Here is a 14,868-nt window from a genome sequence, read left to right on the forward strand (position 1 = left end):
AATGGGCAACACTTTTTGTCACCATCCCGTCCTGCATCTAATTAATTAACCCATCCAATGGAACATACTTTTCATGACAACGGAAGTACTTTTACCCTAACTATGTTTACTCCTAAGGCTGTAGATTCCCACTTATTTGCTACCAAGAGGGACTTTGTTTAAAACTCAAGGGGTGAAAAGTTTCGCGTGCTTAGTAAAAATGATCAACTTCTAGTTCTGCAGAATCTTAAGAAGTGCAAACCCAGCAACTTACCTGGTTGTTGTTGGTTTTTAGTAAGGGTGGTGGCGGTTCGTGATGTAGGGGTGAGGAAGCAGAACTGCTTTCACTATCACTGCCATCACTTAAGCTAACTCTGAAAAGAAACAGAGAAGTCATATGCGTCATTACAGACAGTTCCTGAAATATCCAAAGAATTAAGCGCAGAGAGTAAGGAATCCAAACACTAGTCACTGTGAACTTGTCTTAACTCATATAACCGCTACCACGTATTGGCGTTTTACTTTGTATCTGGAATAGGGTCAAGTGTTTTATCCACTACTTCTCATTTACTAATCTCCATTTCACAGATGAGGAAACTGAGACCTAGAAAGACTAGGCCACTCACCTAGCGTCACAGAGGTAAGAGTGGAGGTTATAGGATTCAAACCCAAGCAATGGGACCTGAAGCTGGTGCCCAGCCAGTATATCTTACTGGCTTCATTTATTCATTCATCTCCCTGTTCCAGCTCCATCCACCTACTATCATAAGCATGTCACCCAAGCTTGCAGGTTAGCAAAATTAGACAGTTCACAGGTTACTACCTTTTCCTCCTTTCCCCCAGCCTATTTGCTACAGGTGAAATTTTTACAAATATGGCTAAAATACAGGCTGCAGGAATGGAAATAACTGCTAAGAAGAATGCAGACTAGAGCCCTGCAGGACTGACAGCTCAGGGTGACATCTGAGGATGGGATGTGTGAAGCCCAATACGATAGACCCATCACCAATCATTTCCATAGTGTAATGATGCAAAGCTGACCCTAGTTCTGATACAACAATTCATTGTAAATACACCACAGCAACATGAAGAGACAGCACATTTGGGATAACTGCTTTAGAAAAATACAATATCTTTCAGCAATGAAAGACAATAAAAATATCACCTCCTCCCCAATTTTTTCCTTTTCAGAACAAAACGGAATTTTCTTTTAGCCAGAATAGGAGATATTTCTTCATTCTACTCTGTTGAATGTATGCCCTCTTTTAGAAATACCCTTCAGTGTTTGCTCCCTCTCCTTGGTTATATAGTAACCTAATATAATATTCTTCTCAGAAACAGAAGATGCTTTAGAAATCAGGATAGTTTTTCTTTTGCTCTAAATAGGCAATCACATTCCAGCTCTATAATATATTCAGAGAGACAAGATACAAGACAGGAAATGAAAAGGATACACTGAGACATCCTTTTAGCAAAAACTGATGGAACTTGTTTTTCTTAACTAAATTGCATTAATGAAGTGTTCAGTTGAAGCACTGCTTTAAAATGCTTCTTGACTGAAGTGGAGGCTGAGTATTTAAACTGATTAAACAGTTGAGACTTCACAAGTGCAATGAAGATCAAATGTTATGCTGGTGGGGACTGTGCTAACAGCACATGTCAGGAGGGGAGAAAAGCCTTTCCAACAACTGTGCGTCACATCGGCCAACTCACAAACGTGTATCATCTGACCCGTATTGATTCAGGGGATGGGGCAGGAAGGGGGCAGGCCCCAGCTCATCACAGAATATGGAGATCTTCTATGTAATAATAACTTGGGAAAGTGTCTAAGTAAATGTCTAAGCGTCATGCATTTTTCACCAGCTACATGTAAGAGCAGCCAGTGGTCAGGATGTCGGTTGTTATAAAGATGCTCCTCACCTACAAGTTTCAGTCCATTTTTAGGTTTTTTTTGCCCTATCAGTTTCCTTCTTGTCAGATTAAAGACTTCTAAAGGGAAATATTATAAGGCCAAGGCCATAAGTTTCCTTATTTTCTCCTATTTAAAAGGAATACAGATGGGTGAGTTTGGGAGACAAGGCGGAGAAAGAGATATTGAGTACGGCCATAAGGAAGAATCGCTGAGAGATTTGAGAGGGCATATACTCTACGGAGCCTCTTCTCAAAGGACACAAAGGAATCACCAATTAGCAACATATGGTCTTAAGATCATATTCTTAAGATCGCATTCTTTATAGGAATTTTAGGGTAACAGATAATGGGAAAAGATTTAACGCAATAATTATAAATGTAATTTTTAAGTTCAAATAGATCCATACTTTTTCTACTCAAAACGCATTAAAGTAAGCATGCCTATTTGTTTTCCTCATGATAAAGAAATAAAATCCTCAAGGCAATTTCAAGTTGACTATTAATTATAAGTGACATGAATTACCATCTTATAATGTAGAATTATGCCTCACCGCATTAAAGCTACTTAAGGAACCTAACTGTCAGCACACTTAAAAGGAATTTATTTTCTGGAAAACACACAGGTGATCATAGTTTTACTTAGGTCACACACGTAATGCATTGAAGCCAATTATGCATTTCTAACTACAAACAGCAAACACATTTCCTCAGATTCTGAGCTACCTACAGCAATGGATCTACACAAATTCTTCAAATGAAAGCAGAGTTAATTTCAGCAGCCAGTCCTGCCACCCTGGCATTTACTTTGAAGAACAAAGACTTCTAATAGGACTTCTTCCCTATAAAATTTATGGAGGAGAAGCCTCTCCTTTCTGAGAAAAAAGAATAAATAGTTCTCTGGAGAAGTTGCATCAGCATGCCAAGGTACTGCAACTTAAAAAATGAATGTGACCATTTACTGCCATTGTTTTTGGTGTTGCACACAGGGAACCTCATTTTGGTGTTCCATTACAGGGAACCTCACCTGCGACTTCGGCTGCCTCCTCTATTTACAGGTCTCTCCATTTCGGAGTCATTGTCATTATCCTCTGCCTCATCTGATTCTTCCTCATTGTCATCGGAATGCAGATCTTTCATTATAGACCTTAAAGGACCTGAGTAATGACAACGAAACACAGGCAGTCAAACACACTTAGCCACCTCAGACACAGAGGAATGCTCACCAGCACAGAGCACTGGTTAAAAATTACCACTATCATATATATTTATACAATTTACATGACAAATTTGGTAGTTTCTGGAATGCAACCTCTGCCAAAACACTATTGCTTTTATAACAGATGCCCGAAAATGTTCTTTAGAAAATCTCTATTTCCTAGGGATTTTTTTCTATGCATTTTTCTTCCTTAAGAAAAATCACACCTAAAAAGAAAGCTCTGTTAGTAAATTGAATGTTTTGTTAGGTTAATCCGTGTATTGAAAAGTTGAGACTAATAAATCACCATGGTTGTAACTTGTTCTTAGCACTGCAGCCTTTGTGTGGTAGTTTTTGATCTGTTAAGGTTTAGCTGTTCCTTTTATTTCAAGGTCAATTTCAGGTCAAGCAAGCATTTCAGTCAAGTTCAGATTATAAAGTATTTCAATTCCATGGTGTAATGTCCTATCTCTGATTTTGTATTGATCTTGGACACAAGGTCTTGTTGCAACAATTCTGTGTAGCCAATTTTATTTTACTTTTTAAGAAATTCCTGGCAAAATACTGGCATGTATTTACATAAATAAGACCATGTAATAAATCAGGTGCCCAGAATATTCAAAAGAGTATCCCGTATTAGATGGGAGAGAAAAATCAATTCAGATTATTCTAGAATTGAAAAAACAAACAAACAAACAAAAAAATGCATAGTGTGGCTTATTTTCGTCGTACTACTCTAAATGTGATGAAAACAAAATAGATATTTCTGATCTTAACAGAAGAGATTGTAAAGGCAATCAAGAAAGTGAGAGAGGCATTTTCATTCTGGATTAGCCAATTCCTAAAGTCTAATCTGTGACAGGACTATCTGAGCTATCATTAACTCACTTCTAAAATAAGTATTGACTCTCTGTAATCTCACATTCTGCAAAACCCAAATTTCTCTGCTTTTGTAATGGGCCTTTATCTTTGGAAGTCAGTGGAACAAAAACTCTGAACACCCAAAATGAACAGTGTCTTATTTTTTCCTGGAAGCTTAGCCTTAGCCCGAACACACACAACAATTTAATCCTTTTCAAAACATACAAGGCCATCAGGAATTCAGCGTGGTCAATGAAAAAGGCAATGTGTGACATGATGCTCAGAAACAAATTATTTCTTGACACTATCTCACTTTTCATGTTAAAAAGAACAAACAAACAGAAAAAAGGAGCCCACATTTGAAGAGCTTCCACACATGAAAAAGTGGAACATATATTTAGTTAATGTTCCAGTTAAAATTTTTTTATTACATTTCTTTATTTTGAGTTGAGTAGAAGAAAATATATTTTAAAGACAGCAAATTAACACTCACCAAAGAAAAAGGTCTACTAATCTGTAGAAAAATAATAAAATGAAAGATGTCCAGGAGGGAGACTAAAAACCTATTTCTCTCTGTCAAAGTCTCTCAAGTCCAGCTTTTGCTATTGTATTTCCTTTGGGAACTCCCTGGAATGGGCTGTGTCTATAATCCCTTTGTAAAATGGGACTCTGATGGCAGGGACTGGAAAAAGGGGAATTTCTAAAGGTTGGCCTCATACAACAGAACAATACTCAAGTGCATTCCTAGGGGAAATAAACACAACTGCATAAAAGCCAAGTTATCATTCAAATAATAAAACAGTAGAAAATAGGCCATAAATCAACTCATTAAGATGTTATATGAGAAAAATGTCTCCTAGTTGGCCCAGGAGATGTGGATACCTTGTTGCCTGGTCTGGGACGGTGTGAAGCTGGAGCTGGAGCTAGAGCTGGAACTGGCAGGACTGGGTTGTTCAGACTTGAAAGAAGAAAAAGTTATCATCAATAAATGTACAGGACACTCATGTCTAAAATTAAAACCACTATTTTTGCTCAAACATATTTTACCCCACAGAAACAGTCTGACACTGTGTAAGAAAAATGACTATAAATTGCCTTATGTCGAAAACCCTAACACAGAGAGTCAGTGTCCTTTTCATTTTGCCCATCATATTTTTATTAGATGCAGAAACAAGTATAAAAACTTAGGGATAAAGAGGGAAACACCTGGGTGTGATACGAGGCAAGAACCTGGCTTTGATTCCACTCCTATGTTTACTGCTATCCGGATCTCTTTCTGAATGATACCTTGATTACCCTTTCTGCAATGTTTGATTGACTCAACTGGTTAAAACATAGTGGTAATGAGGCCAAGGTCATTAGTTCAATCACATTATGAGCCAGTTAATTTCACTCTGGTCCAAGGCCATGACCCAACCCTAACCCCATTCATCCAGTTCACAAATAGGAGACCTGGCCAAGTCCCACAAATGAGTCAGGGGAAAATGTTCCCACTACTTAAAAAAACAAAAAACAAAAATTAAAAAAACACCCTTTTAATGCCACAGCACACTGATGCAGGGAAAGAGCATCACATACACACCCCACTCTCTTACTCTCAATGCATTCCCTTCATCCTTCAGTACCCAGAATAAATTTCCACATCCTCCTTGACCCATCAACTCAGAGTTCTCGTCCTTCCCCAAACCCACTGAAAATATGGATCATCTGCTTAGAAGATATGCAGTAGTATCGTTCTACCTCCGACGTGTATGTCTTTTCTTTCTAGTAGCCTGCAAGCACTTGAAAAAGCAAGGATTGGGGCATTTGTCTTGTGCTGCTTGTTATTCCCTCATACTCAGCAACATGCATTGCATACAGCAGGCGCTCTATCTGTGACTGGCGGCACATTAGGCCCTCTGGTCCACCATCTGCCAGTTTTTGTTTTTTGGTTTTTTATGCGGTACGTGGGCCTCTCACTGTTGTGGCCTCTCCCATTGTGGAGCACAGGCTCCGGACGCGCAGGCTCAGAGGCCATGGCTCACGGGCCCAGCCGCCCCGCGGCATTTGGGATCTTCCCGGACCGGGGCACGAACCCGTGTCCCATGCATCGGCAGGCAGACTCTCAACCACTGCGCCACCAAGGAAGCCCTGTCTGCCAGTTTTTATGAGACTTTATAGTAGGTAAAGATGGGAAGAGAAAACACATGGACAGAACTGTGCAGAGAAATTGATCATGCCATCCACACATTTGAATTTTACATATTTAAGGCCCAATTTAGTCTAAAATAACAATGTTGATAAAATTGGTTGAAAGAGTGGACCATTTCTATTCCATTTTTAATGTGCTCAGAGTTTCAACTACATACTCATGTTTTGGTTTTCTTAATTAATTTATTTCTGGCTGCGTTGGGTCTTCGTTGCTGCACCCAGGCTTTCTCTAGTTGCAGCCAGTGGGGGCTACTCTTTGTTGCAGTGCGCGGGCTTCTCATTGCGGTGGCTTCTCTTGCTGTGGAGCACGGGCTCTAGGGCCATGGGCTTCAGTAGCTGTGGCACATGGGCTCAGTAGTTGTGTCTCGTGGGCCCTAGAGTGCAGGCTCAGTAGTTGTGGCGCACGGGCTTAGTTGCTCCACGGCATGTGGGATCTTCCTGGACCAGGGCTCGAACCCATGTCCCCTGCATTGGCAGGCGGATTCTTAACCACTGCACCACCAGGAAAGTCCCCATACTCATGTTATCTGAGAAACATTTGAGGTCTTCTCATGGACAGGAAACATCTTTCTACTTTGCTCAGTGGGTGACTACGTTTATCACGGCCACGTGGAGGACAAACAAACAGCACAATCAGAAGCTACTCCATGAAGGTGAGAATCTCAGTTCAGCTCGTATTACAGTTCTCACCCCTGATTTTTTCATCTCCCCTCTCAGCACTGAACCCACTACTCCCCCCTCTCCAAGCAACACCAAGCTCCACAGACTCAGACACAAGGAAGCACTTTCAGGCATTCCTAATGCACACTTCACATCCCCAGGCTGGATAGGAAAACAGGTGTCAGTAATCTACCACTCACCCTGCAGGAAAAGAGCCAGACGGGATCTCTAATGAGCAGCAGGCAGCCCACCAACCCATCACCACTGCAAGATTTCCTTGAGATTTGCAGTACAATGTCCTACACATTGCTGTTTGCGGCCCACAAAGGAGAGCTGGTGGACAAGGACAGAGGCCTGTGGGAGGTACTCTTCATTTCTGTCAAGTGGCTTTTCCACTGTCCAGTCACTATGGTGAGTCACACAACTGAAAGGGCACGCAATCAGCAGCAACGTGCAATGCCCAGCTGCAAAACATTTCTCCCGTAGTCCACAGACCACTCCCTTTCCTCTCGAAGTTGCTCTTTTCAGCCATGAAAAGTGTCTGCAAATGGTATTATTTTGATAGCTCTGGAAACCATTTGGGAGCCAAAAAAGAGGTTTCCTTACAGTGAGCAGAGAGAGCTCTAATCCCCATCCTGCCTGGCCAGTACGCGTTGTCGCACTGGACTTTAAAGGAGCTGTTCTGCCAGAGCTATTTGCTGAGAGTGACATTGATTAGGATCAAGAGGATGGTGGCCATCGCTGCAACTACCCCATGCTAAATGTGACCCATCTGTCTCAAGCATCATGCCAATGCCCGAACCAAATCTGGAGGCAGCCTTCTTTTAGTTTCTTAATCATAAACAAGGTTAATAATGCCACAGTTGCTAACCATCATAATAATGCCATAGTTTGCTAACTGGAAAACAGTAAAAAAACGCAACACAACAGGAGAAAAAGGCTTTCCATGCAATGTTTATCATTAACACCCTGACTCTTCCACCAAACATTCGAGCAGGCTTACAGTAGAAGACATATTCATTCAATGAGAATATTAAAATGGAAAGTTGAAAGCAACAGAAGTGGATGGAGGAGGATAAAATGCTGAATGATGGGCAGAAAATTCCAATGTCCAGGAAGCTTTTTGCAATCAGGACAATGACTTGTAGAATTTGAGAGCTGAGGAGACCTTTGAGATGATTGAAAGGAGTGATTCTCATACTTTGTTGAGCATTAGAGAATCAACTGGAAGACTTGTTAAAATGCAGACCCACCCAGGGTTTCTGATTCTCTAAGTCTGGGATAGTGATGAGAAACTGGATCTCTTACAAGTTCCTAGGTGATGCTGATGCTGCTGTTTTGAGGGTCAACCAGACTTTTGAGAACCACTGACCAAAGACTCAGAAATTCATAGCTGTGAATTTTCATCAGAATCAGCTGGGTGGATTCTACACATGAGGAGATTCTGATTCAATGTTTGGTGGGGTGGGGTGTGGATGCCAGCCATGTTTATATTTTAAAAGTTCAACAAATGATATTAATGAACACCACTGATATTAAGTTGATCACTTCTCTTTTTATACAGGCAAAAAACATGTTTTTGAAAGAATCTTAATTTTAAGAAAGCGTAAGAGTTTGCATCATGAGAAAAAATAGAAACTTACTGCTCTATCCAGAGATAGTATCCCTGCCTACTCTTCCAAGTATTTGGCAAGAAAGCACCCTGACAGAACATGGTTACCAGTAAATAAAAACATTTATGAAGCATGTACAATTGTGTTTTGGTGGATGGACCTTAAACTAACCTAAGCTGACCAGGACAAAATTCAACTAGATGTTAACTGCTCAAAAAGCCACTCTGCTACTAGATGAGGCTGACACAGCCCTAGATTTTATCAAGTCCAACAAAACAGAGCTGCAGCTCACTTTAAGTTTGTATTCTTCAAAAAAAAAAATCAGATTTACCCCCCAAAAATACAAGTCAAGGATGACTATATAAACTAGGTAAGGTTGTGTGCTTTACGAAAATATTCACCACAAACAGGGCTAGATTAAGATTTTTTTTTTTTTTTGTACGCGGGCCTCTCACTGTTGTGGCCTCTCCCGTTGCAGAGCACAGGCTCTGGACGCGAAGGCCCAGCGGCCATGGCTCACGGGCCCAGCCGCTCTGCGGCACGCGGGATCCTCCCAGACCAGGGCACGAACCCGCATCCTCTGCGTTGGCAGGCGGACTCGCAACCGCTTCGCCACCAGGGAAGCCCTAGATTAAGATTTGTATAGGCCCTAAGGACTGAAGAGATTATGGTATCTTCCTTTTCCCTCCCTAGGTATGCCAAAAACTACGTGCAGGGAATTCCAATGAGGTTCTGAATTTTCCCTTAATTTAAGACTTGTTTTTGAATATCAAAATTCTCCTCACTAAAAAAAATTTTTTGCTTCTTTTTGCTGATGCCCTAAGCACGTGTTTAGCTGATTTACTGAGTAATCACACACTAGACATGAAGTTTCTTTAAATGGTGTGCTCCACAGTGACAAAACTATAGGCTTAAGAATCTCAAATCTATTGCTCACTAATATATGTTTTTGGAAAGAATGCTTAAGCATTAGTTTCCTCATAGAGTGAGGGCACTGAACCTCACGTGGAAGCGATAATGTTAAGTTGATATAATAAAGTAAAAACTCCTAGCCCACTGCTGTTACAATGGCAGCTAATCAATACTTAGTTGCTCCTATTATTTACAATAGATCACAAATTCCTCTACTGCCTAAAATAAGATATATCTTTACTACCAAAACAATGGGCCTACCAAGATTTGCAATGCAATCTTCAACATTAAATGGCTATGCAAAATCATTTTGTAATGGATTTTCTACAGAGGATTATTTTTGTCCAAGACAAATAAGAAAAACTGCATGTTTATAACTCCTAGAAGTTAAGTGCTGCAAACAAAAACACCTGTCAAGGCAGGTCACATGACAGGACTTATAAAATCTGCCATTGTTCCTTAAACTGGGAGCAGACTTCCTCCTTAGGTAATCAGAAGGCAGAATTTCCATCTTTTCTAATGGGCAACTATATTTATGAACAAAACTTCAACTTGATCTTTAAAAAAATAAAAATAAAGAAAAGGGGGGAGAATTATATATACCTTTCTTCAGGAGAAAGGAAGAGAATACCGTGTAACTAGTTAAATTATTTTAGACACATTGCTACCTTTTTTTCCACAAATTTCTATTTTGTTTAGAAAATGAAAACACATACCCTGCGATAAAGATCATCTTTTCTTTGCACAAATATCCAGAAAGACTGTGTCAAGGATGAGTACTAATCAAAGAAGAAAATACAAATGTCATACATTTTTAAAAGACTAATTCATGATGGATATTAACTAAATTTATGTAGCAATCATTTCACAATACATTAATGTATCCAATCATTATGTTATATACCTTAAACTAATACAATGTTATATGTCAATTATATCTCAACAAAACTGAAAGAAAGAGACTACCTTGGACTTCCCTAGTGGCACAGTGGATGGGAGTCCCCCTGCCAATGCAGGGGACACGGGTTCAATCCCTGATTTGGGAGGATCCCACATGCTGCTTGAGCAACTAAGCCCACGAGCCACAACTGCTGAGCTGGTGTGCCACAACTGCCCGCACGCCTGGAGCCTCTGCTCTGCAGCGGGAGAGAACACTGCAGTGGGAGGTCTGTGTGCCGCAGCGAGGAGTGGTCCCCACTCGCCGTGGCTGGGGAGGGCCCATGTGCAGCAGCGAAGACCCATCGCAGCCAGGAATGGATAAATAAATAAATGAATTTATAAGAAAAAAAAAAAGAGAGACTACATCATTTAGTTTCTTTACTATAAAGAAACTGAAGATAATCCAACTCAACTTTCAAATATACATTTGATTTTAAAGAAAAATGACCTATAACATCCGTTCTATATAATTGTGTAAATGTTCTTCAACCTATGAACACACTCTTACCAATTTCTGTTAATAGGTAATATATTGTGATAGCTATGTCAATTAAAGGTAAGAAGTTAAGCAAGGAAATAAGTATTAAAAGTTATAAAATAACACTTAAATTTAACAAGGTCAACGCAAGAGTGAATTGTCAAAAGGCTAGAAACAAGAGAACTTTTATTTTCATTTGGTTTTACATTAATAACTCAAAATAAACATGCTAAAAGAACAAAACCTTATATAGAAAGGTATATGAGAATAAGATTGGAAAAATCAGTCAATAACTCTAACCTCTTAATGTATCTTTGTGTAGCTCTATCATAGTCTTTATTTCGTATGATCTGCCATGAGAAAGGCAAGTAAGTTCTATGGACTACATGTGTCCCCGCCCCAAGAAATCGTATATTGAAGTCCTAACCCCCATGTGATGGTATTTAGAGATGCAGTCTTTGCGAGTAATCAGGTTTAGATGAAGTCATAAGGGTGGGGCTCTCATGATGGGATTAGTGCCCTTATTTAGACAAGACACCAGAGAACTTGCTTCCTCCGTCACCCCTCCCACGTGAAGACACAGTGAGAAGGTGGCCAGCTGCAAGCCAAAAAAAATAACCCTCACAGGGAAACCAAATCAGCCAGCACCTTGATTTTGGATTTCCCAGCGTCCATAAATAAATATATAAATAAATTCCTGTTACTTAAACTACCCAGTCTATGGTACCTTGTTATGGCAGCCAGAGCTGACTAAAATAGAACACATTTTTTAATCTCCATTTTACTGATGATGAAACTGAAGCAAAATAAAATTAAGTGGCCAGTGGGTAATATTAAGTGACCAATGAGATGGTACAGAAAAACCCAAACGAACGTTTTGGCCAGCCCAATAGGTGGATTACAACCAAGTTTTGTGACTTCTAATCCAGTGCTCACTCTACTACACCTACTGACCTTGAAAAAGTGCTATCAATTTAAAGCAGGGTCCTGAACACACTAACACCCTTTTATAACACTAGTGTCAGGGAACAAAGTTTTCTATGTCACTGTGAAACTGAATATTTTTCTGTCTAAGGGACATCTTGTGATCAGCACCCAAAGCAAACCAGTGGTAAGACAAAACACTTCATCTCTGGGTCTGAATGTGTCTGTATCAACTGCTTCTAACATTCGTCCAATCAATACTACAATGTACTTTGGCTACTCGCCTCTCTAGTACAGTAAGTTTTGTTTTTTAATAAAAAAGCAAGTTAGTTTCTCCTCTGAATTTTCCTGATCCTCTGGACATTGGCAGTGATCAAGAGGACCAGCAAGCACATCAGGCAACACACTACAATCATTTATTTTATTTGCCTTCAAGGGTGATCTACTCTCTTTTCCCAACCCTTCTATACAATTCCCATAAACTCCAGGGGTAAAAACAAAAAAGCCAGAAATACAAAACAGAATTCATGCTTTAAGTAACCTGTCAACAACTCTTTCTTTGAAAACAAGGTTTAATGGAGAAAGGACACTGGAATAGGAAGCTGGAACCATTATTGCTAATTACTCAGGTCTGTGACCACACGGAAGAAACCACATCTCTCTCTGGCAAATCCTCTCCATTTGTAAGTATTATGACAACTTGAGTGAACCTGATGTTACATTATAATTGTATTTAGTCTCTTGGGCCCTTGTATTATCAAAAGCTATTGTTATACCCATCATTCGCCTGTAAAAGAGCAAGATCCTAAGACTTACCCTCCCCACTGGTTAGCAAAAGAGCAAAGATCTTTATTTCTGTTATATTTTCAATTTACAGACAAAATTATCCTGGGTGCCAAGATAATTGGCTTTATATTGAGGTGCCTCTGTTTTTACAATTGCGTTTGCTTTCTTCGTTATTACCGTCATCTTCACTATTATTATTAAATGCTGTCATCATTTTGTACTCCCTGTCTGAGAACACAAAATCCCATTAGGAAACGAAATGGCCTTGGGGAACAAGTGTCTATAAATCTTTCCATAAGACCCTTTTCCACACTTAGGGATGGCTATAATTTTCTTTTAGCTTCCTCTCTTTTAAACAGAGGAGCCTCAAGTCTTTTATCTCTCATCACCAGTTGTACTTTGAAGGCTGCTACTGACTATTGTGGCCAGAACATGTGATCTTTCAAAAAAAATCCAGTTGCTGCAAGATGGTGCATGTGCCAGATGTGTTCTGAAAATTGCTCACTTGTTAAGAGCTTTAGGAATGAGAAATCATCTGGAAACAGACCATTTACAGTTGTACCACCTATAAGCATGTTACTATTCCTTGAGCAAAGACTGTGCACACAGAAGTTGAGTTTCACAACTGGCCATTAAATATACCACTTGGTTGTAATGTTAGAGACTTATCTTTTAACTGGTCTCTTTTTCTCTTTCGTGTGTTTTGAGGGCAGAGGAAGAAGAAAGTTACAAGTGAGAGGGTTTAGAGCTGTAATGCTTCACAAAAGAGAAATAGGAAGAAAAAGAGTTTCCTGATAGAACTGCCCCATAATTAACTGCTACTGAAGCTGACCAATGAACATCAAAACACCACTGCTCATCAGTTAACAATAAGATCCCTTAACTGTTGTCAGAACTACTATTCAGTTACTTGTGAAATAACCCACCTGTGTAGCTCACAAGACACTTGAAATAATGAAAAAGTATTAGTGGATTCTCGCTCTATATAAGGGCAGTGTTGAATTGAACAAAGTCCTAAAAGTACGTTATATGTGGTTATAACTCTCACCTTGGGATTATAAAATTTTAAATATTAAAGTAAATTAAACAGAATAAATTCAGAGTATCAAAAACATGGCAAGTAATTGAAATGAAGTAAAACACAGATACATGTAAAGAGATCTTGACAAGATATTTAACTGCATTTCCTTATTAATTTTAGACCTTTTTAAAAATGGATTACTTAAAAATGGTCAGAGTATTTGACTGACACCAATAGAATCTTTATAGACTTACACAAATGTCAAGAAGTTTTATTAATTTTAATCTTTCGACTATCTTAGAGAATTTTCCCCATTAAATGTGAAGCTTAGATTTACCACCACAGCAGCAGCATCAAGAGTTCATTTTATTTGCTAAATCCTTATTTCCATGGTACTTGGACTTCCAAAATAGCCAAAACCCACTGGGAAAAAAGTTTTGATTGAAAACTAACCAATCATCATCAGGTTAAAAATGCAACACTTCTCATGATCAGTCTAGACAACAAAGATTGTTAATAGTTGCAAGGACTGTTTCTTTACAAGCCTTGTATCTTCCTAATTAGAATAACAGTGCATTTTTCAGGTAACATACTGGAGCCCTTTCTTCTGGATGAGAGGGCTTCAAAGTTCCTTGGGTGTGGATATGCACATATATGTTCACAAAGATGTGTGTAAGGTCCATAGGGGTAAAAGAAAATAGAACCTTTACTCATGTTTATTTTCTGTCTTTTCCTTTTAAATTTTCAAATTTTTGTATATGCTTTCTTGTATATAACATGTTAATGTGGCTATTACTATATGTATAATTTGGAAATATACATATATAGGGGATACATGTTTGCTAAAACAAATGAGTTAAAAGTCTATAGATAATTATCAGTTTTAATTCTGTAATTTACCTGCTCAAATCTTAATTATATGACATAGATTTCAAATTCCGGAGTGACGTGTGCTAAACATATAAGGCAGCATCATTAAAATTTACTCAGGGACTGTCCAGATTTTTGTACTTTATGCTCAAAATTGACTTTAGAGATTAAAATTTTAATTTTTAAGTTAAACAAAAATGCTTTAACAGAGCTCCTTAACAAATAAGAGGTAACACAAACTTATTTAAAAGATGAAGTGCACATACATTTTCTTAAAATAATAGCCCAACAAAAAATACTTTACAAAACCTCCTTCTCCCCTGAAATTTGAAATTCATTGCGGCTCTACTTGAAACTCTCATTTTACAGTGTGTGCTGAAATTTAAGTTACACGATTTATTAAGTGAAACTGAAAAGTTTATAAACAGTCTAACATCTAAATATGTTATACTTGCATTCACTTCTATTAAAATGTTAAATACTAACAAAACGTTTATAAAAATAAAACTATTTTTAAAAATTCCCTTCT

At 38.8% G+C, this 14,868-nt stretch overlaps 1 protein-coding gene across 2 annotated transcripts in view; it reads right to left on the reverse strand.

Annotated features, from left to right (window-relative positions):
* MLLT3 (MLLT3 super elongation complex subunit) overlaps positions 1–14,868 on the reverse strand; it is a 256,728-nt gene that overhangs the window by 18,051 nt on the left and 223,809 nt on the right. The window contains exons 6-9 of one of the 2 annotated variants that reach the window (XM_024747166.1): positions 10,038–10,100; positions 4,829–4,904; positions 2,915–3,044; positions 254–353 (exon numbers count right to left, since the gene is read on the reverse strand). In XM_024747166.1, coding sequence (XP_024602934.1) covers positions 254–353; positions 2,915–3,044; positions 4,829–4,904; positions 10,038–10,100 — 369 coding nt within the window. The remainder of the gene's footprint in view (positions 1–253; positions 354–2,914; positions 3,045–4,828; positions 4,905–10,037; positions 10,101–14,868) is intronic. The other variant, XM_024747167.1, reaches the window with a different exon arrangement.

This window comes from Neophocaena asiaeorientalis, unplaced genomic scaffold (assembly GCF_003031525.2).
Source record: "Neophocaena asiaeorientalis asiaeorientalis breed wild unplaced genomic scaffold, Neophocaena_asiaeorientalis_V1.1 scaffold260, whole genome shotgun sequence".
Classification (NCBI taxonomy): Eukaryota; Metazoa; Chordata; class Mammalia; order Artiodactyla; family Phocoenidae; genus Neophocaena; species Neophocaena asiaeorientalis.